Source organism: Canis lupus, chromosome 31 (genome assembly GCF_011100685.1).
Source record: "Canis lupus familiaris isolate Mischka breed German Shepherd chromosome 31, alternate assembly UU_Cfam_GSD_1.0, whole genome shotgun sequence".
Taxonomy (NCBI): Eukaryota; Metazoa; Chordata; class Mammalia; order Carnivora; family Canidae; genus Canis; species Canis lupus.
The window spans coordinates 36258910-36281815 of record NC_049252.1 but is presented as its reverse complement, the minus strand read 5'-3'; the positions used below and the strand labels follow the sequence as shown (position 1 = coordinate 36281815).

Sequence of the window (22906 nt, the reverse complement as noted above, 5' to 3'; positions counted from 1 at the left end):
GCGGGTCAGGTCCGGGGCAGGGACGTGTGAGGGCAAAAGCCTGATGGCGTGGCTGGAAGTGGAGACACCAATGCGCATCTTCCCGAGCAGCTGGCGAGGAAGGTAAATTGAGAGACACGGGGGCCGTAGAACAGTAACGAAGAAAACCTGGCTCCTGCCACACCCTTCCTGGCTTCCCACCTGTAAAGTGGGAAACAATGTGCACTGGCCCAGACTAATCTGGGGGGGCGGGGGGGGGGCCTAAACCTCAAGGCCCTGGGAAAGTCTTGCAATCCCATTGGATCCTGCCTTCTTTTAAGTACAAAACCACTTTTCGCTCTCCTACCACTCAGTCCAAAATGCCAAGACCCTTCTTAAAGTTCTTCCTCAGGGGTAGAAGGAAATTTTCAGGTGTGAGATTCTTTCTTGGAGATTAGGAGTCCTCCTAAAATTAGTGAAATGAAAACTACTGGCAGTAGGGCTGTTATATTGGAACAAGTCAATTCTTATCAATCTAATGCAATTTTTTTTTAAAAGATTGTATTTATTTATTCATGAGAGACACAGGCAGAGGGAGAAGCAGGCTCCATGCAGGGAGCCCGATGTGGGACAGGATCCCGGGTCTTCAGGATCCCCAGCTGGGCTGAAGGCTGCACTAAGCCACTAAGCCACCCAGGCTGCCCAAGATTTTTTTTTTTTTTTTAAGACTTTATTTCTTTATTTGACAGAGAAAGAGAGACAGCGAGTGAGCACAAGCAGGGGGAGTAGCCAAGGGAGAGGGAGAAGCAGGTTCTCCCCTGAGCAGAGAGCCTGACATGGGGCTCCATCGCAGACCCCAGGACCATGACCTGAGCCACCCAGACACCCTAAATCTATTGCAAGATTATTTGTTAAACACACTCCCCAGGGATGCCCGGGGGGGGGCTCAAGGTTTGAGCGCCTTCCTGCCTTCCGCCCAGGGTGTGACCCTGGAGTCCCAGGATCGCGTCCCACATCGGGCTCCCTGCATGGAGCCTGCTTCTCCCTCTGCCTGTGTCTCTCATGAATAAATAAATACAATCTTTAAAAAAAAAAAAATCAAGCGATCAAACAGACAGACACACACACACACACACACACACTCCCCAAACATTTCATCAATTCTCTTAACCGGGGTCATGTGCATCAACTCAGGTTTAAAAGATTCCATTAGGGGCCACCTGGCTGGCTCAGTCTGCAGAGCCTGTGACTCCACCTCAGGGCTCTGAGTTCCAGCTCCCGGTTGGGTGTAGACACTGGTTAAGAATAAAACCTTTTTTTTTTTTTTTTTAATTTTTTTCTTTTTTTAAGATCACACTACAAAAATTAATAAGGGCATTCGGAAAGTATCAACCACGGCTTCAAACCCTGAACTTAGGGACGCCTGGGGTGGCTCAGCGGTTGAGCGTCTGCAGTGCGCTCAGGTCGTGGTCCTGGGGGTCGGGGATGGAGACCCTCATGGGGCTCCCTGCAGGGCGCCTGCTTCTCCCGCCGCCTGTGCCAGGGCGTGTCCTAAAACCCTCGCTTTAGGGGGCGACCTGGCGCCCCTGCAGCGCCCTGGCTCCGGGCACACGCCCAGCGGCGTCCCGGGCCGGCCCGCAGGGTGCAGAGGGCTGGCGCGGGCCGTGCAGGAGCTCCGGCAGCCCGCGGGCCATCGCGGCAGCCAAGTTAGGGACCCGGGGCCACCGGAGGAGGCCGGGGTGCAGAGCGCGCGAGGCCGCGAGCCCCATCCCGAGGCTCGGCCCCGCGGCGGGAGCACAGGTGCGCGCGCCAGGTCCGCTCCGCACGAGCCGCGCCGCCCGCCGGCAGCCGGAGCCCCGCCTCGGGCCGGCCGGGGGCGCGCGGGGCGCGGAAGGGCGCGGGCGGCCGCCGCGCTCCCCGCAGCCCCGCCCCCGCCCGCCCCCCGGGCGCGGCGCGCCTCCCTCGCCCCGCCCCCCGGCGCCCGGGCGCCCAATCACAGCGCCGCGCACGTGACGAGCGCTGCCTGCGATGACCTCATCCCTGGTGTGGGATGACGTCAAATTCAAGATGGATGGAATCACAGCGGCAGCGGCGGCTGCGGCGCGCGCGAGCCGAGTGTGAGCGGAAAGGGGCCCGGCGTCTGCCTCGGGGCTGGAGACCGGTGAGTAACTGTCACGCCCCTCGCCCCGGGAGAACTGCGGGGCCCCGTGGGAGGCCACAGCCTCCTCGCCGAGCGCGGCCTTTCCTGACGTAACTCTGAGGTGATTTCTCTCCTCTTTTTTCTCTCCACCAGCGGGTTGCGGGCTCCGGGCGCTTCTGCGCGTGCGCGGGGTCCCGGCGCTCACCGAGCATGCCCCGGGCTCCCACGTAGCCGCTTGTGCCTTCACACTGCGCATGCTCCTTGCCCGCACTTGGCCTCGCCCTCGCCAGTGCGCATGCTCGGCCCCCGGCGGCTCTTCCTCGCGCGGCCAGGTGCCCCCCTGGCCGGACGTGCCCGGCCTCGGCGCGCGCACCTGCGCCCAGCGGTTGGGACGCCTTCCGGCCGAGGGCGCGTGCGCCCGTCGGGTGCCCGCGCGGGGGGCCCCGCACCTGCAGCGGCCTGCGCCCCGCGGCCCGTCGGTCCCGCTCGGGGGCCGCCCCAGCCCGCCTCCCTGGCCGGCCCGCTGCCGGACGCGTGGAGCCCGGGGCGCGCCCCTGCCCCTCCAGGACCCCTGCAGGACCCGGCTCCCGGCGCCCCCGGCGCTCCCGGGGCTCCCGGCGCTGGCCGCAGGCCTCGGGGCTGCAGAGGGCTCCTTGCCGGGATTCCGCGGCCGGAGGCGCAGGGGGACGGGGCGGGGCGGGAGCAGCGGCCCTGGGCGCTCCCCGCAGGGACCCCCGCTGGCCGGGGCCGCCGAGGTCCGTTCTGCGGATGGCGAAGGAGTTGAGCAGCGTCCTGTGAAGGATCCCAGCGCAGGGGAGCCCGCGGCACTAGCGCTGCACCCGGGGGCCATGCCCTCCCTGCAAGCCCCGGGCTGCGTGCGCGTGGACCGTGCGCTTCAGCAGCACGCTTGGAGGTGGGGTGTTTGCAGAGGCTGGCTCTCTCGGGGCTGCCGGCAGGCGTCCCCCAGACCCCATACAGTGCTGCATCCTGGGGTCCTTTTAGTGCGGGAGCTGTCTCCCCCCCCCCCCCCCCGCCGCTCCCACCTCTGGCATGGGGGCATCAGCGTATTACAGCATAGACCAGTGATTGTTCATCACCGTGACCCTGAGTCATCCCCAAGGAGCCTGCGTTATGCTCTGTGCACCTTGCTCAAGAGGACCAAGTGGGTTCGTCGGTTTGGGGTTTCTTGTCGGCAGTAACTCTTAAATCCCCTCTCCCTTCTGAGGCTTGGAGTAAACTGCCCCCCCCCCCCCCCACTTTCCACCTCTAATGTCTCATTGTCATTCCTTTTAAATTTAAGTATTCCTAAATGCCGGTGTTAAAGAAGAAAGTAGAAATTCAGGAGGTAGGTTTGCGTAAAAAAAAAAAAAAAAAAAAGAACATTCTGTTCAATTCATTCATTCAACGCTGTTTATTGAATGTGGGGTGAAAGGAGAGAACCCCAGTCTTCAAGGAACTTAGTTACCAGGGTTTTATGGCAGAGGATGCCCCCCCCCCCCCCCCCCCCGTGTGTAAACAAAGAGGAGTTATTGGGAGTCTCTGGGTGAGCAGATCCCTGAAGGGACAGCTGTCCCCACAGCCAACAGGGATGAGAAGAGCTGATTCTAGGGCTGTTTACAAGCGAGGCTTGCCAGGTTGTGGTGATGGGCTAGAGAGGAAAGAGGTTTCCGGGTTGGGAGAGCTGCTGGTTGGCAGCACACCTAACCAAATAAGGAATGTGTGAGGACAAGCAGATGTGGAGTAGGGGCGAGGGAAGTGGGCCGCAAGTGCTGTCCTGGGCATGCGGAGTATGCTGTGCCGGTAGTGTTGAGCAGGCACCTGCGGTCCCCGGGAGAAGTCTGAGCAGAGGTACGGACTTGGGAGTCCGCGTCCCCGTAGCTGAGCCCCAAGAGCTCCTCCAGAAAGCGCAGCTGCCACATGCTAAGCTCTTGAGACAGATGTTGGAGCAGGGTGAGCAGGTGCAGGTCTTGGACCTTGGGTGTGACGATTTCTCTTTACCCAGCAGATATTTCCAGGCCTGTGCTAAGCATTGGGGATACACAGACGGAAATAAGCGGTCTTCCTTTTATGGTCTCTTGTGAGGGAAGTAGAAAAGCAGGTCACTCAGAATACTTGTGCTGTTACTACAGACAGGTAGATGGGGTGTTGTGCTAGTTCAGATCGGACCGAGCCATTGGCTGGGGGCACAGTAACTAGAGCTTTGCAGATACAGTGACATTTGAGCTGGATCTGGCTGACAAAGTTGGCCAAGGGAGGGTAAGAAAGGTATGTTAGTTAGGTGGTGGCCGTGGGGTGTACAGGTTTGTAGGGTAGATGGCAAGGAGTGTCCAGAGAGGGCAGAAAGATAAATTATGACCAGAAGTGTTCAGTCTGGAGAGTTTGGATTTTATCTAGGAAGTAATAGGAAGATCAATTAGTATTCCAAAAGGCAGTGATGGGACCAGCTTTACTTTAGGAAAACAAGTGAAAGGCACAATTTCCACTCCTGCGTTAAATTGGGTTACCAGAGTACAGAAGAATCAACAAATACTTATTGTCGTGCAAGATAACCATGTTGGACATTGTGAAGAGTGTCAAAACATGTTAAATAGATTTTTCATCCTTAAACAGCTCACAGTTCTGTCGAGAAGACACACAACTAACGATATCTGGCACCGTATACCCGTTATGTGAATGATCGCACTCTGTGACACAGGAGTTGAAAGGTGCTTTTCCTCATTATGAATTGAAGTAGCTAAGGAAAGTGTGTTGGTTAGCTAAGGGCTGCCAAAACAAAGCACCATGGACGGGGCGGGGGGCGGGGGGGCTAAACAGGGATGTATTTTCTCACAGTTCTGGAGCCTGGAAGCCCAGGATCAGGGTGTGGAAGGGTTGATTTCTCCTGAGGCCTCCTTCCTTGGTGTGTAGGCAACTGTCTTTTCTGTCTTCAGGTGCATGTCCCTCTGTGTGTGTGTCCTTATCTCCTCCCGCTGTAGGGACACCAGTCAGATTGGATTAGGGCCCACGTTAAAGCCCTCATTAAAACTTGATCTCTTTAAAGACTGTCTAAATATGCTTGTGTCCTTTTTTTTTTTTACCCCCCACCCCCCGCCCCAAGATTTTATTTATTTGAGATAGAGCGAGAGAGTGAACAGGAGCAGGAGGGAGGTGCAGAGGGAGAGGGAGATGCAGACTCTGCTGAGCAGGGAGCCTGACACCGGGCTGAATCCCAGGACCCTAAGATCATGACCTGAGTCGAAGGCAGACGCTTCACTGGCTTAGCTACCCAGACGCCGCTAAATATGCTTGCATTCTGAGGTGCATGGGTGGGGTCAGGGCTTCAGTGTGTGGTGGAGCCCCCAGGAGGGGGTCACAGTCCAGCCCATGGCAGCAGGCTTAACAGAGGAATTGGATTTGAGCTGAGCTTTGAAAGATGATCAGCATCCAGGAGAGAGTGCTGGGGAAGGGTAGATGAGATCTTAGACGTTCAAAGTCTGGTGGTGGGAGAAGTGGGACGCTCGGGTTATGTCCCAGAGACACAGCATCTGAAGCAGGAAGTTATCACAAGGGAATAACAAAGGGAAAGTAAATTTAAAAAGTAGTTTGTCACCAGATTCACAGAGCCACAGAGTCTGTGTTTTTAAAATTATACATTTAATGCAAGGGAGAACCATGTGTTCCTTTTTTTCTTTTTTTTTTAAGACTTTATTTACTCATGAGAGACACAGAGAGGGGCAGAGACACAGGCAGAGGGAGAAGCAGGCTCCCTGCGGGGAGGCCTACGCGGGACTCCATCCCAGGACCCCATCCCAGGACCATCCCAGGACGGACGCTGGGATCAAAGGCAGCAGCTCAACCACTGAGCCACCCAGGTGCCCCGAGAACCATGTTTTCATTATTTTATTATTTCTTTTCGCTCAGCTAAAATGTGAAATTGAGGCATTTCAAACTCCCTAGTTCCTCCACCCGGTTATAGCACCCTGTTTATTTCCATTATAGCGTGATCTGAAGCTACCTTTTTCACTTGTTTCCTTGTTCATTATCTGATTTACCCCACTAGAATTTGAGGGCTTTGTCTGTGTTGGGCACCCCTGCATTTCAGGTGTGTCTAACCATGCCTTGCACATAATGAGCTCAATAAAGAAGTTTAAATCATAATAGTATTCCCTAGTGTGTATGTCCAGTGAGTGTTTGAAGCTTTGTTTTAGGAAGCCCCATCTAGCAGCAGGATTGTAAAGGATGGACTTGGAGAGCCGGGCAGGAAGAATGAGTAACACTTGGAAATGTATCAGTTAGGGTCCTTTAATAATGAGACCAGAAACAGGCTAGCTTGACTAGAACAAGGAATTTATTGTAAAGACCCAGGGCTGCTCCCGAGGTTTAAGGAAGAGCTAAAGAATTGGGCCGGGAAGTACGGAAACCAAGGTAACTGGCAGGAATCGGTGTGGTGGGCACTGGCCCACTGCATTTCCAGGCCCATCTTCCGGGGAGAAAGTTTGTGGTCTGCGTGGCTTTGGTTGTGTGCCTGCCCGTTCGCCTGGGGAGAGCCGCTCATCAGACTCCTGGGACGGGGTGCTTCTTCCCCAGCCAAACCCAGGCCTCCTCCAGCAGGACTCCAGAGCAGGACTAGAGAGGCCGCGCTGCTAATCCCCGTGCACGTGAGGGGCACACCCCGAAGTGTGAGAGACTGAAACCCTGGGTGAGATGGGACCTTCGGGAGGGGCGGACACTCCTGCCCCTCCTGCCCCGGAAGGATGCGCTAAGGAAAGCTAGCTTTGAAATCTGAGAAGCTTTAGACAATTTCTGCATATCTGCATTGTCACCAAGTGAGTGAAAAGCCAACTCAGCACTTCTTGTCTCCTTTGCATAGTAAAATCAAGTGGGGAGTCCGGCCTCCGTCCAGACGTGAGGGATTGGGGCTGAGCTGCATGTATGCTTACGCTCCAAAGTCACATGTAGGTGCTTTGTTTTCCTGACCGGCTGTTTGCTTCCTGACGTGTTCTTTTTTCTGGTGGCGTGATTGGGACTATGTGAGCAGTCCCCAACATTCCAAAGGGTCGCGTGGGCCGAGTTCAGTTTCAGGTTGATGTTTTGGTTGTAAAGACACTTTCCTATGCAAGTGGTACCAGGGGCTAGTCTTGGAGCAGGTTTGATGTATAATGTACCTTAGCTCTGACACCACCCGACTGTCAGTCTCCAGAACCAGAGAGGCCCTAAGGTTATCTTGGTCCCTCCCATCTCCCTCTCTGGGCCCCCCATTCACCCGCTGGGGCCCTTTTAGCCTAGTGCTTAGCCATGCTTTGCTTTCTTCTGTGCATGTCACCAGAATGCTCTGTATTCCAGAATTGTCTGCCTTCCCTCCGCTCCCCTTAAAAATCTTAACTCCTTGATGTAATATTTTTGTAAAGAGGAAATTTGCCTGGAATTGGTTTCTGTAAGACACGGATCCCTGCTTCTCTTGGCATTTGGTACCTGAGGAATTTGAGCTGTGGGTATACAATAATTTTCTGTGGTTCAGTTGTGAAGGGCTTTGTAGCCATGCTGGGGAATTGGAACTTGAGGCCAGGGCAAGCCTTCAGGGAGTTTTTAAGTCCTGGCACAATCAGATGTGGGTCTGAAGACTCTGTGCAGTAGAAATGTGAAGATTGGAGCCTTCGCTGTTGTAAATAGTCCAGTGAGCGGGGAGTCCCAAGTCCTCCCTGAGGTCCCCACGGTGCGCTCATCCAGCCTCCCATTGCCCAGTCAAATTCACTGCTTCCTGAAATCAGTATTCTCATAGCATCGTTTGTATCCTTCATCCTATTGGGGTTTTATGTGTCTCTGCCCTGTCACGGGAATGTGTGCCACTGGACAACAGGCAGCCGGCCAGCTCACTCCTCTCCCGTCACCAGCCTCTCTTAGGATTTATAGCATCCGGAACTATAAACATTGAGGAGAGGAAGGCCGCAAGGACATAAAACGTGTGCTTGCCATATACGAAGCACTACATACACGAGGACCTGGCGGACAGCCTGCGCCTTTGTTCTTCATCAAGGTCCGATCGGTAGGTAGGGCTAGCCCCATTTAACAGGGACGGACACTACCACTCAGAGAGGCCGAGTGACCTTTAGCAGGTCACGTACCTGATAGGGGACAGAGCCAGGACTGGAGACAAATATTGATTTGAAGGTCTTTTCCATGGAGCTGTGAGTTCCATGAACTGTTAACTGTAAAGATTCTCATTTTGAAATTCCAGGAAACAACATGAAATAGGAACAATTCAGGCAGAGTTCTGGAAGATTTGCATGTGCAAGGATCCAAGCCATAGCTCGCCAGCCCTGTTTCAGAGTCTGGCTTTCCCAGGGGGTTTCCGCTCAGCTCTTTCTGTCCATCGTAAATGACTCTTCGGTCCACATTTCACCCACTTTCCTTTTAAGAGCGCCAAGGCTTTTCACTATGACTACAGTGATAGCAGGAACTCTGCAGTGATGAGTCAGGTGGAGACGAGCAGGGGAAAAGGAGTGGGGGGTGGACTCGGTGGCAGTGTGCATTTACATGTAAGGGCTTTGCAATTTGTGATGCGCTGTCTTCTGTAAGTCAGAGCTCCTGGTCATTCACCATTGAAACATTCATGAGAAGTTGGAGTTTGATGAGCCAGCGGATTTGTGGAGGAGGAGGTACACTGGGCCACAGGGTCGGCCTTACCTGAGGGCTGAGGAGCAGAAAAAGCAAAGGGCCTGGGCGTTGAGTCCGCACACCCCGCCGCCCCAAGGGTTCTGCTGAATTAGCTTGTGAAATGCGGTGGTTGTGATTTCCACCCCTCTTTGGGCCTGCATCTTTTCTTTTTATTTCTTTTATTTTTTTAAGATTTTATTTATTCATTCATGACAGACACACACACACAGAGAGGCAGAGACACAGGCAGAGGGAGAAGCAGGCTCCACGCAGGGAGCCCGACGCGGGACTCGATCCCGGGTCCCCAGGATCATGCCCTGGGCTGAAGGCGGGCGCTAAACCGCTGAGCCACCCGGGCTGCCCAAGGGCCTGCATCTTTAGTGGAACATTTTATATTTTTTAGTTAAGTTGTTAAACTCAGTAAATACACCTACCGTCCTTAAAACACAAAACTCCAAAACGTTAGTTGTTTGCAGCCAGACCAAGAAAGGGCCCAGGGTTTTTGAGTTTTAATAATGAAAAAGGTAAAAGCAAGGGCTTCAGGCGGAGAAGGGTGAGGAGCCTGCATACCTTGCGCTCGCTTTCCTGTCACTCCGGATGTCTCCAGACTTTGTCCCGGGCTGCCCAAGAGGACAGAGGAGGTCCATCTCCTCTGAGGGTCTTGGGGTGGCCTTAGCTCAGCCCTCCGGGCCCTCCTGGTGTCCGCCCTCCCGCAGCCCCATGGCCTGCCCTCCCCTCGTGCACCCTGTGCTCCAGCCAACCAGTCTGTGCTCCAGCCAGCTACTCCTCCTCCTCCGCTCTGTGCTGTTGGACCCTGCCCCTCCCCTTGGAATGCCCTTCACCATTCCTTCCTGACTCCTGCTTGTTCAGGCCGCGTCTTCTGTAGAAAGCCTACCCTGAACTGCCTCGGAGCCACACCTGATGCCATCACCTGCGCTGCACTTGTCCCTCTGCACATGTCCCATCCGGGACTCCATACCCTGGCGTGTGCTGACCAACCTGTCCTATTCTCACTGTACGAGTCTCTGAGAGCTGTAAGCCAGGCCCCTGCTTGGCAAGCTTCCATCCTCTGTGTCCCCGGGAGCCACCTCCCAGCTTGTCCCACCGCCATCTCACTACCAGTCACTCACCGGTGCGCACCCTCCCAGTCGCCTCCATCTCCTTGTCTGTAAAACAGGCTTGTGGACAGCACCCAGCTCAGATATCTCTGTGTGGATTAGAGGAGGAGGCTGGAGAAAGCGTGGCGTGAGGGTTAGAGAGTGTGGCCTCTGGTGCTGCAGCCTCCAGTGTGAATCCTGCTGTGCCGCTGTTTGTGGGACCTTGAGCAGGTTACTTGACTCTCTGTGCCTGGGTTTCTCATCCCTAAAATAATCATGCTACCTGCCTGCTAGGGTTGCTGTAAATACTTAGTCAAGGTGTAAAAGTGTTGATGGTAGTATGTGGTCTAGGAAGCCCTCAAACAGTAACTGTCACTAGGTGTCCAGTTGGCGCTGGAGTGAGTGGAACCGGTGATTCCCTAGCATCGCCCACACCCGTGTGTCAGGAATTTGGTATGCGTGCCCACTTTTCACATAGGTAGTCTCGCTGATGACTAAATGGAGGGCCTAGCCAAATGAGTAGCATTTAAGCAGTTTTCAGGGACAGTGACTATATCTCCTACAACTCATCTCTGAGTGACTTATTTTTCCTAATTCCCAAATGTCTTCATTCAAAGAGTATAGGAGCCTGGGGGTAGAAGTGGTGACTTGGAAGAAAAGCAGGGAGCGTGGTAATTTGAAGACCGCAAAAGAAGGAAGCTTTTCTGAACCATGTTTTTGGTATACAGCAGTAAGGTGCAGACGGTGTGCAGTCGCCTTGCTTCATGTCCAGGGACTCGGAGATTCTCACTTGGTTTGGTCCTCACACAGTCCGATAGCCCACACCTGTGCTTCCAGGTGCCTGGTGCCTTGGATTCCCCCAAGAGCAGATCCTGAGCCTAGGATTCAGAGTAGCTGTTTATTTGGGACGTGATCCCAGGAAACACAGGAAAGGTTGTAGGGAGAATGAAGCAAGAAGAGATGCCCGTGAAGGGCATGTTAATGGGTAGGTGTCTGCACACAGAATCGAATTCCTGAAAAAAATCTAAACCAATGTTTCTGTCCTTCCAGCAGGCTCGCACAATTCTTGGAGCTCTCTTTAACTCCTCCCCTTCCTGTCCCCTCTGGCCAGCCCATTAGAAATCCCAGTAACTACCTTAACCCCCACTACCACCTTGGTCCAGGCACCATTGCCTCTCATCATGTCTCACCCGGATCATTGCTGTAGGCCCAGCTGGCCTCCCGGCTTCCACCTTCCCTGCCTCCTAGGGCCATCCTCGGCAGCATAGCCAGAGTGATCCTTCGGAGACAGAATGAATCTGACCGTCCATTCCGCTTCTGGTGGAAAGCTCCTGCGGTTCGGCGTCTCCTGCCTCTTCCCCTGTCGTCTCCCCCCATCTCCCCCGCAGCTCCCTGCTCCAGCCCTGCTGTGACTTGGGCTCCTCCCTCTGCTTGCAGGGCTCCTTGCCTTCTTCAGACCTTCTCAAGTGGCAGTTTGTTGAATGAGTGAAGGAATGAGTGACTTGTGAAATTCTGGTACAGTTTGTAGTGTGTCATAGGTGCTCAGTAAATGGCAGCAATTTCTGTGTTCTCACTTAAAGTCTCTGGTGGCATCGTGTGGTAGCTGCTGTGGTCCCTGTCTTCCAGCGACAGAAACTGAGCCTCAGAGGTTGACTAGCCTACAGCACTGACTTTCACCATCTTGACCCAGACTCCAGGACGAGTGCATTGTGCATGCTCACACATGTGGACGTGTGCTGTGCTGACCCTGGGTCGCAGGAAGGAGTGCATCGTGCGTGCTCATGCGCATGGACGTGTGCGCATGTAACTGAGACTGATGTTTCACGAGGTCTCAGCCTTCCTGTGTTTGAGGCATTCTGACTTTTCTTTTTTTAAGATTTATTTATTTATTCATGAGAGACACACGGAGAGGGAGGCAGAGACACAGGCAGAGGGAGAAGCAGGCTCAGTGCAGGGAGCCCGACGTGAGACTTGATCCTGGCACTCCAGGATCACGCCCTGGGCTGAAGGCAGTGCTAAACTGCTGAGCCACCCGGGCTGCCCATTTTGACGTTTTCTACTCTGTCCTAGTTGGTTTATGATTTTTTTAAAAAATTTTTATTTATTCATGAGAGACACAGAGAGAGAGGCAGAGACCATGCAGGGAGCCCGACGTGGACTTGATCCTGGGTCTCCAGGATCACTCCCCGGGCTGAAGGTGGCGCTAAACCACTGAGCCACCCGGGCTGCCCCAGTTTATGATTTTAATTGCTAGTTTCAAACCACTAAGTTGATTGTCAGAAACCCTTTTAAAAATATTTGTCCATGCTTTTAATTTTGCATCTGTCGCTTTTCCCTGTGGCAACATCTGAACTAGGTTTCTCAAAATTATTAGCACTAAAAACAGTGTTCAGTACACAGCTGAGTTATAAATGTGGCATAACAAGTCATTTCTTTCTCTGCTGATCTTTGTGAAAGATGGCAAGAGGGTGCATAAATAAATGCATGATTGTTGAGATGTAGTAGGATTAAGGGGAAAATTAAAATGGCTTACAGAAAAGGAAGGGGAAAAGTCTCTATTAAGCAACTGAGAGGAATTAAAATTTGCCACTGATATGAAATGACTGGGCAGCAATGAGCAGAACCTCGGGGCATGTGCTTGGGGCGTCATCCCTGGAAGCAGTCATGTCTCTGAGCCCATTAAATTGTGTTTTTTTTTTGTTTTTTTTTTTTTTGAGCCCATTAAATTGAATCAGCACCGTAGCGGGGAATCAATAATAGGAAAGAAGTTTGTGTACCGTGCTTGATTATTCCAGGTTGGTGGCCTAGCAAACCCTCCTTTGTGGGCTGTTCTGAAGAGCCCGCCTGCTGGTTGACCAGCAGAGGCTGATCCTTTGAAACCAGAGGAGAACTTGCCAATGTCCTGGGTATCAGGTTGAGTGCATTTACAACCTGCCCTCTAGAGAAAGATAAAACTGTCACCGATAGTCTTAGTTAGTTTGAATCCATTCAAAAATAAACGTCATAACTGTTTTATTATTTTTCTAGAGGGAGGGAGAGGCAGAGGAAGAGAGAGAGAATCTCAAGCAGGCTCCCACCCTGTGCGGAACCTGACAGGAACCCACGACCCTGAGATCATGACCTGAGCCGAAATCAAGAGTCGGACGCTTAAATCAACTGAGCCACCCAGGTGCCCCTAAATGTTGTAACTGTTTTAAAGGGATGAGGTGTTACAGTAATGGAAGCCCCAGGGAAGGGTCAGCTTTGAAGCGTCCAGCGTTGTCTCTGTGTGAAGTGGCTTTCTCCTCACTGAGAGCATGGATGGCATTAATATGGACCCTTTTCTTTGATACTGAATTACACGTTTGCCGGGTATGAGATGCTGGCTCGTCCAGCCCTTGCAACAACCGCAAAAGGGAGGCGCAGTCATCCCACCCATTTCAGGCGAGGGCCGCGGCACTGGGCCAGGACGGGAAGCAGCCTCTCACCCCGGGGTCTCTGCCAGAGCCTGCACCCAGCCACCAGGCCTTCACATCTCAACCTCAGATTGGAACAGAATCGCAGTGAGATCTCAATGCAAACCCCTTAATTTACCGTTAGTAATAAGTGAGTTTAGATCGGACACAGTTTCCTCTGTGCTATTGTTGAAAACATGATTTGGTAAGAAAATAGTATTCAGGAGATTATAAGGTGGTTAGCATAAGAAAGAAACCAAGCTCTTCTGTTGTTGAGCTTTCTAACTTTCGCTAAACACTGTGACACAGTAGTGATCAGTGAAATTTTTCTCTTTCCAGATTCTTCCCTATTTTTTAAAGGTCTAGTGAGACACTCCCCCCCCCCCCCCACAACACACACACCCTCTTTGCAACCCAGTGGTAACAGTTCACGTTGTGGATAAGTATGTCCAGTGATAAGATTGACTTCCTTTCAGAATTACAGACTCAGGAGCTTCGATTCTTCATGCTTCCTCTCTGAACCAAGAGAGATAGAACCAAGCATCAAACGGATAAGAACCCTAGATAGCAAACCTTTTGTTTCAAATCATGCTCTTCTGCACAGCTGCTGAGTTCCAGCGGCTCTCTGCTGCTGTGAGAATACCTGGGTCACAGTCTTCGGTCCTGAGAACCCCCTCCACTGCGGTGGGGACCGGTGCTCTCCAAGAGCCCCGGGACCGGCTGGCTGCTGTTTGCCATGTTGTTCAAATAAGATTGTTCGCCCACAGAGCTCGTGTCTGCCTATGGTCTGCTCAGGACTGGCACCCGAGAAATGGCAGCGAGTGTTCCCTGCCCTTGAGGAGTGCTCCGTCCCGTGGAGAGCTTTTCACCACACCTTTCGTAACAATCGTACGCTTTGTCTTTCAGGTAAGCCCTCGCGATGGAGGGGCTGCTGCATTACATCAACCCGGCACATGCCATCTCTCTGCTGAGTGCGCTCAATGAGGAGCGCCTCAAAGGACAGCTGTGTGACGTGCTTCTGATTGTTGGAGACCAGAAGTTTCGAGCTCATAAAAATGTCTTGGCCGCCAGCAGTGAATACTTCCAGAGTTTATTCACAAACAAGGAGAATGAGTCACAGACTGTCTTTCAGCTTGACTTTTGTGAACCCGATGCTTTTGATAACGTTTTGAACTACATTTACTCTTCTTCTTTATTTGTCGAGAAGAGCAGTCTCGCTGCTGTGCAAGAACTGGGCTACAGCCTTGGGATTTCCTTCCTGACTAACATCGTCTCTAAAACACCTCAGGCCCCCTTTCCAACGTGTCCCAACAGAAAAAAAATATTCATAGAAGATGATGAAAGCAGTTCTCAGAAGAGAAGCGTCATTGTTTGTCAAAGTAGAAACGAAGCACAGGGAAAAACTGTGAGTCAGAATCAACCCGACCTAAGCCATACTTCCCGGCCCTCACCTAGCGCCGCGGCCAAGACCAGCACCAGTAAGCCCCATGTCCCCAAAGCAGCCGAGCCGCTCCACAGTCTGCCACTAGCTGACAAGAGTTGGCCGAAAGATGGTTCAGTGGGCTATGCCAAGCCTCTGGAGCACTCTGGGCCTCTGGATGACCCTTCCCGAAGCAGTTTGGTGAAAAGGAGCGCGCCGCCGCCTTCCAAGCCTCCGCAGGACAGAGAGCCGATGGACGAGAAAGCGGGTCTGAGCAGCCAGCTCCCCAAAGGCAAAGCCATAGAGCTGGCTTTGAAGAGACCCCGGCCCCCGGTCCTGTCCCTCGGAGGCTCGACGGAGACCCCCTACGTGCTGAAGGAAACTCACCGAGGCGGCGGGCCGGGTGAGGACAGGAACTTGCTGTACTACTCGAAGCTGGGGCTGGTGGTCCCGTCCAGCGGCTCTGGCTCCGGGAAGCCGGGCATCGACAGGAGCGGCCCGCTCGTCAAGAGCCTGCTCAGACGGTCGCTGTCCATGGACAGCCAGGTGCCTGTCTACTCGCCCTCAATAGATCTGAAGCCGTCCCCGGGGCCCCCTTCGGCGGCGAGCGACGTGCCGGGGGCCGTGTTCTGCGCTGTGGCTCAGAAGGCACCTGTAAAGGATTGCGGGGAGAAGGCGGCCCCCGAGGAGCGGAGCCCTGCACCCCAGCCGCACCGCCTGAGATCCTTCAGTGCCTCACAGTCCACAGAGAGGGAGGGGGAGCCGGCCGTGACCGAGGTTCGCATCAAGACGGAGCCCCGCAGCCCCCTGGCCGACCCCTCCGACATCATCCGTGTCACCGTGGGGGACCCGGCGGCCGCCACCAGGGACCTCCCCTTGAAAACCGAAGACGACCAGAAAGACGCGAGCCGGCTCCCGGCCAAACGGAGGCTCCGGACGGACCGCAGGCCGCCGCTGAAGAAGGTGAGGGAGGACGAGCCCGGGTCCCCAGTGTCCGCAGAGAGCTTCCAGGGGGGCCCGAGCCCCCCGCTCCCCGACGGCGAGTTTCCCGATTCTGACTTGAATAAAGATGAATTTGGTGAGTTGGAGGGAACAAGACCAAACAAAAAATTTAAATGCAAACATTGCCTTAAGATCTTTAGATCGACAGCAGGTCTTCACCGGCACGTTAACATGTACCATAACCCCGAGAAGCCCTACGCTTGCGACATCTGTCACAAGCGGTTTCACACAAACTTCAAAGTGTGGACACACTGTCAGACCCAGCACGGCATCGTGAAGAACCCGTCACCGGCCTCTAGTTCACATGCCGTTTTGGATGAGAAATTCCAAAGAAAGCTGATTGACATAGTGCGAGAGAGAGAGATTAAGAAGGCCCTGATCATTAAGCTGCGGCGCAGCAAGCCTGGGTTCCAGGGGCAGAGTAGCTCCCAGGCCCAGGCCATCAAGAGGAACTTGCGGTCGCGAGCCAAAGGAGCATACATTTGTACTTATTGTGGAAAAGCCTATCGCTTTCTCTCGCAGTTCAAGCAGCACATAAAAATGCACCCGGGAGAAAAGCCCATTGGCGTCCATAGAGCCGCCAAGCCCAAAGAGCATGTCGCTCTCGAGAGTCCGGTAGAGAACAAGGAGGTTTACCAGTGCCGCCTCTGTAATGCTAAGCTCTCTTCTCTTCTAGAGCAAGGAAACCACGAGCGCTTATGCAGGAACGCAACCGTTTGCCCCTACTGCAGCCTTAGGTTTTTCTCGCCGGAGCTCAAGCAGGAGCACGAGAGTAAGTGTGAGTACAAGAAGCTGACGTGTCTGGATTGCATGCGCACCTTCAAGTCCTCCTTCAGCATCTGGCGGCACCAGGTGGAAGTCCACAATCAGAACACCATGGCGCCGGCTGAGAACTTCTCCCTCCCCGTCCTGGACCACAACGGTGACGTGGCGGCCGCCTCCCGGCCCCAGGCCCAGCCTGAGCCTGGCAAAGCCAACCACGCGGTCACTGCGAAAGATGACACCGCGTTCAGCGACTGTTCGGAGCACGTGAACTTTGACTCGGAAGATTCCTCCTGTCTGCCCGAAGACCTGAGCCTCTCTAAGCAGCTGAAGATCCACGTCAAGGAGGAGCCCGCGGAGGAGGCCGAGGAAGAGGCGCCCGAGGCCCGCGCCGCCCCCAAGGAGGCAGGCTCCAGCAAGGACAGCAGCCTGTGGCCCTGCGAGAAATGTGGCAAGACGTTCACGGCGCACAAGCAGCTGGAGCGGCACCAGGAGCTCCTGTGCTCCGTGAAACCTTTCATCTGCCACGTGTGCAACAAAGCTTTCCGCACCAACTTCCGCCTCTGGAGTCACTTCCAGTCCCACATGTCTCAGGCTACGGAGGAGCCGGCGCATAAAGACTCAGAGGCCTGCCCCGCACCCACAAACTCTCCGTCCCCGCCCCCGCTGCCCCCGCCCCCGCCGCTGCCCAAGATCCAGCCCCTGGAGCCTGACAGCCCCACCGGGTTGGCCGAGCACCCTGCTCCCTCCACGGAGAAGCTCTTTGTACCCCAGGAATCCGACACGCTTTTTTACCATGCACCCCCGCTCTCTGCAATCACATTTAAGAGACAGTTCATGTGCAAACTGTGCCACAGGACATTCAAGACAGCCTTCAGCCTTTGGAGTCACGAACAGAGCCACAACTGAGAGACCGACCGTCCCTCTTCACCCGCCACAGAAGGGGAGGTGGTCTCCAGAGTTCAGCCTCAGTTGTGAAACGTCCATAAGAAACAAAATATTTTTTCAAAGAGAATAATAAAGGTTGGAGATTGTTCCGCTTGAATAGGAGCTTGAGGTAAATTGATACTAATTAGTAATGTCCTCACTCAGCTTAGGAAACCTAAAATTGGTTGTGCTTTGGGCCTACAGTCCTAGGATGATTTGACTTCATTCATGTTGAAATTGGACCGATTTTGGTTGTTTGCATGGTTCCTCATTCCACGGTGTCAGTATAATCTTTACCCAGAGGTGGTTTTGGGTTTTGGTTTGTTTTGGGGTTTTTTTTGTTTTGTTTTTCTTTTTGTTTTTTAATATACTGATTTGCAATCAGTGAAATACTCTTCAAGTATTTCTTTTGATTACATCAGACACCTAAGTTCTAGTTCAATCTCGGCCACGTTCTGAAGTCCACAGCGTACCCAGAGGAAGTGGAGTAGTTTGCAACATTGAGTTAGATCTTAGGATACTTTAGCAATAAAACAATGATAAGCCTCAACTTTAATAAGTTATCCTGACACTTGATAACAATAAATATTTGGTATTTTGTGGTCTTGTAGAAATTTTTTTGTATGAAAATTGTGAGAAATTTAAATCAGCAATAGTAATACTTAGATTTTTATAAAATAACAAAAGCTTGCTCTTGGGTCATTTAATATAATTAATGATGGAAGATTTGGGAAATAACGTGAGGGTTTCTGGAAGGCCTCCGAGCCCATTTACAAAAGTTTCCGTGGCGACAGGCATCGTAATCGAAACTGCTGTGCTGTGCACGCGTGCCTCAGGTCCCAGCCCTCCCCACCGTTGGAAGGACTGGACGCGTTTGGTCTCCTCCGATTTATGCTGTCACCGGTGGGAGATCCGAGTGCATTTGGGACAGGACACAAAGGTGGCATAAGGCACTCCCTCGTTTTGAATTTAGCAGCATTAGTGGAACAAGTAAGGTTGGGACAGACACTTAGGTACCCAGGTCCCACGCTCCCGGTCAGTACAGCCGCTGTAAGTCCCGGGTTGGCGTGGACTTCCCAGGATGGGAAGCAGGGGAAAAACATCGCGCCGCGGTCCCCACGCGCCCTCAAGAACAGTATTCGCAGCGTACCATTTCCTGCCTCTGTTTCTGTTAGAATCTGTTGGAGTTTATTGTGGTAAAATGTCCTTAGTGCAATCATTCTGCTTTAAGTCACTGCTTTAACGTTTCAAAAACCTGTATTAAAGCACTATCAAGGGTCCAGAGTTCATTTTTGCTACCTATTTTGGCCCATGGGGTTTGGGCTGCCTCTTTTTTTTTTCTTTCTATTTTGTATAAGTTATAATTAAAAGGCTTTTGTAGGTGTCACCCGAAGCTCAGCGGGTGTTTCTAAAGGGAAAACTTCTATTTCACTTGTGCAAACGAGGGGTTAGGTATGAACAAGTGGAAATAACGGTTGAAACTACAGAATCCTTTTAAGGTAGTGCTATGGATGAAGATTCCCAACTTTGTTGATTTTTTTTTTTTTTTTTTACAAGCTATTCTCTCAAATAAAAAAGAAAATTACTGTGACTGAGAAATAATTTGCTGAGTACTTAAGTGTGTACCGCTGCAGCAGAAAAGAGCTCGGTGCTCATCGATCTCGTCACCTACATTCCGTGCCAGTGATAGGAAAGACATGCTAACTTTTTATTGAAACACAAGCATTTTCGTAAAATACTAATTGGCTTTGTGGATTACAGAAACTGCATGTGAAATTTTGCCTTTTATTTTTCCATTTGAAAACTATCACAAGTCCCAAAACATTTGAGTGGTCCCTTCCTGTTTTTGTTCTTACTTAAATCTGATGCAGAAAGGAAAATAAAATGAAGTTGCAGTAACCAGTTATTGGCCATCTTTATATTTTCTTGAAGAAATCTATGCATTTTAAAGGTAGAACTAAGGCGTACGATGTTACCTGAAACATCAGCGTGGATATATTGCTCATTGAATTAATTCCCTGTATAATGTGCTGTTTCTTACTCTGAACACCTTGGCAGCTGTCGCTTCCTTGAAAGACAGTCTCCCTCAGAGTAATCCTTGCTTCTGGCTGTTAGAGTGTGTGCGGTAATTCCACGCCACACCTTACCTTGGCATTGTAAATTCAGTATCCCAGGACTTGAACCTTTATGCTACGTTTTTGAAGATTTTTTAATGATGTTAATCAGTAAAAAAAATAAAAATATTTTTGATCTAAATATAGGCTCAGCGTATCTGTTAGACTTTGAAAATTGCCAGTGTTTTGTCTCGTTCACATTTTTGTCTAGGCAAGGAACATAAGATTTCGAATAAAATTTTGAACCAAAAACATTTATAATGCAGTTCTGGTTTTTCTATTACTTTTTATACTGTTACCTTCAAAGCGTCAGGCTGAGAGAGTTTATTTTGGTGGTCAGAAAAATAAAATACGCTTCCAAACTCCTGTGACTATTTTAAATGTTAGGAAGTAAAATAACGAAAGACTCGTGAATCGCTTCGTTTAAGAATGAATCTCAGACAGCGGACAAGCAGTCTGTGGGACAGGTTGGTCTTTTCGTTGTTAGGACTCCAGCTGGTAAAGGTATTCTTAAAAATGTTTTTTTTCTGAGGAGAATTAATGTTTGAAAATATAGAAAGCTCAGTATTCTTTGTAAGGATTCAGGATGCCTTTTTTTTTTTAATGCAGTTGTGGAAAGAATGTTAAGATGTTTTAATATATTCTTTGTTAATCTGAGAACTTGCTCTCGAATCATTTTCTCGATGTGGGAGAGGGAAAGAGGAACGCCCTAAAACGCCTTTTTATCAAGGTAGGCAATGGAGGTTGCAGATAGTGTGCATTTTCTTTTATAGTAATATTTCAACTTAGCAGAATATTCACCTTTAAAACCAGTTACGGCTAGTGTGCATTTCCTGTTTTATCAAAATACACAACCACGAGTTCGACCATGACGTGGTTTTGCATTTGCCGGGGGCACGTGTGTGGTTCTCGGTTTTCTGTTTCGGAGGGGATCGTTAACAGCCTTTAAAAAAAAAAAAAAAAAAGGCTCCAGCCCTTACTAACCAGTGGGAGTCTTATCCACACGCAGCACCCATTGGCGCTGATGAGGGTGGAAGCTGTCAGACCCGAGCAAAGCGAGCCCTTTCTTGCAGGCAGGGGGCATCTCCCTCTGCAGGCCAGCCATCGGCCGGCCCTGGGCCGGGAGAGACAAGAGCCACGGGCCTGCAGTCGGCCTCTGTCTCCGTGTGTGTGTGTGTGTGTGTGTGTGTGTGTGTGTGTGTGTGTACGGACGTGTGTGTACAACCAGAATCCAGAATTAAAGGTATCTGAATTTTCTTACCATGAAAATAATTAGATGTCACGCATAGCCGGTTTCTTTATAAATTGCACTAATTCATATTGGAATATTACAAGTCTGTTTTTTGTCCCATTTCTGATCTCTCCTTGATGTTTTTTTTTGTAATAATTGTGAAAAGCGTCATTATTTAAATAATGCTAATACATTTAATAAGTTCTTTAACACTGGCCTTTTTTTTTTTTTTTTAAGTTTTAAAAATAGGGTTTTCTTTTGTGGCTTTAGCACTTTAAGAAGTTTTATGTTTCCATAATTGTTAATGTGCTTGTTCAGTGCTTCTCCCGTGTGTCCCCTCGCGGGGGGGGGGCCCACTTCCTCGCGCGGCTTGGGGGAGACTGAACGCTCGTGTTTACGTTCCAGAGGAGGAAGCATGGGTTAGTGTCAGGTTTTTAAAGGAATTCCTTTCAGAGACCGATGTTTGGGAACCAAAGTATTTTACTGTAAATCTTGAAAATAACTCAATTGAGTGCTCTCTAGTCATTTATTAGTGCTGTTCTCAAATTCTCCACAAAGTTATACTTGGTTAATGTTCATTTCCAAAAAGGGATAATTTCTTAATCGACATTAATCCAATACTTTCAAAGTTTTCATTGAATAACCCTTATTATGAAACAAAAGTGGTTATAAGCAAATTGTGTATATTTTGTTGTCAGATGCCTTAGCGGACTAAATCATTGTTCAATTTTATTTAGGAATGAGCTTTTTGGAACTGAAAAACTCACAGGTAAAATAGGATTTCTATCTAATGTTAATCCATCGCTTATTTGTATCCAATTCTGTTGTCTGTTTCCTTTGCTTAAATCTTGACTAAGAATGATTGGAGTCAATAAATTTGTACTGTATTTTGTTTTGAGTCCTGGTCTCATTGGTCTGTTTGGGATGTTGATGACGATTAGTAGCATATACATTTCTGAAAGTACAGACGAGGGCCTTTCCGGGCGAGTCACGGGAGTGGCCGCCTGAGAGCAGGTGCTTCCCCAGCGCCCGCAGCCTGCTTGGAGAGCTAGGTTCCGGGGGCGCCACAATTACGTGCTCATTAAAACCTTACATCAGCAATCACGTTTGCCTGTCCACCTTTTTCTTTACCGTTCACGTTAGTCTTTGAAAGGATCGTGGGGGTGGGTGCATAGACATTGACATCTCAGCATAGTGCTTGATAATCTAGCTTCATTGCATAATCTTCACGGCCCCCAGGTCATCCGAACCAGGCCCTTCCCTCCGGGACTCCAGCTTCCCCCGAGAGGGGGAGCCACGCCGCGGGCATCTCCGATGACCACCAGCAGGCTGACGGCATGCACGGAAGGAGCACGTCCCGGGCACTCTTGCTCACCGGATCCCCTAAGACCGAGGACAGCAGACTTGGGGGCCTCCGGACAGCAGTTTCATGATCACACCGCCCCTGAACAAACGATATAATTTTTTTAAAGTTTTATTTATTTATTTGAGAGCACAAGTGGGAGGGGCAGGGGAAGAGGGAGGAAGACTCGCAGGCAGACTCTGCAGCCAGTGTACAGCCCAATGCGGGGCTCGATCTCACGACCCCAAGATCAGGAGCTGAGCGGAAACCAAGCGTCAGATGCTTAATCAGCTGTGCCATCCAGGCATCCTTACGAATTTTTGTCTTAATCCGCTTCAGCTCTGCTACCCAAATGGCCACCAAACGCTGTTTTGTTTAAAATGTTTCCTGTGGCCTTTTCTTCGTAGTGATTACAGGCCCTTTGGGGTCTGGGGCTGTCGCGGTCCTGTGGCGTCCTCCCCGGTCTTGGGCACACGCTCCGGACAGTAAATGCCTGTGGTGGCCAAACCACGGTGCCACCGTGCAACGTGTTCCCCAGCCAGAGGCTCTGCCTCGGCTCTGTCGAACACGTTGAGCTCCGTGAGCTGCGACGGTTGAGTGGCGGGAAGTCCTTCGGGGCGTGTGTCTGGAGAGGGACACTCTGCACGCTGTCACAGGAGCACGGTCACGCCTGGCGCAGCCCTGCCGTAGCGTCCGCGATGGGCCGTCCGCCCCATCCTCCAGGGTCGGGCCCCTCGGTCAGTGCGTTGTCCCCCCAGCACCTGTGTCACCTGCGTTTTGCCCAACGGAATGCCTGAGGTCCCGTTTGGGTTCGGTCATTTCCAGGACACGTTTCCTGACCCCTTT

At 51.5% G+C, this 22906-nt stretch overlaps 1 protein-coding gene across 5 annotated transcripts; it reads left to right on the top strand.

Annotated features, from left to right (window-relative positions):
- Positions 1–1990: 1990 nt before the first annotated feature.
- ZBTB21 (zinc finger and BTB domain containing 21) lies at positions 1991–21616 on the top strand. Of its 5 annotated transcripts, XM_038581551.1 has the most exons (3): positions 1991–2119; positions 14169–15760; positions 16361–21616. In XM_038581551.1, the coding sequence occupies exons 2-3, from the start codon at positions 14182–14184 to the stop codon at positions 17353–17355; spliced, it is 2574 nt and encodes an 857-aa protein (XP_038437479.1). In that variant the 5' UTR covers positions 1991–2119; positions 14169–14181; the 3' UTR covers positions 17356–21616. The 5 variants fall into 5 exon arrangements, with proteins under 5 accessions (XP_038437479.1, XP_038437475.1, XP_038437477.1 ...); XM_038581547.1 differs by having other exon boundaries at positions 14169–21616; XM_038581549.1 differs by having other exon boundaries at positions 2109–2219; positions 14169–21616.
- The last annotated feature ends 1290 nt before the right edge of the window (positions 21617–22906 follow it).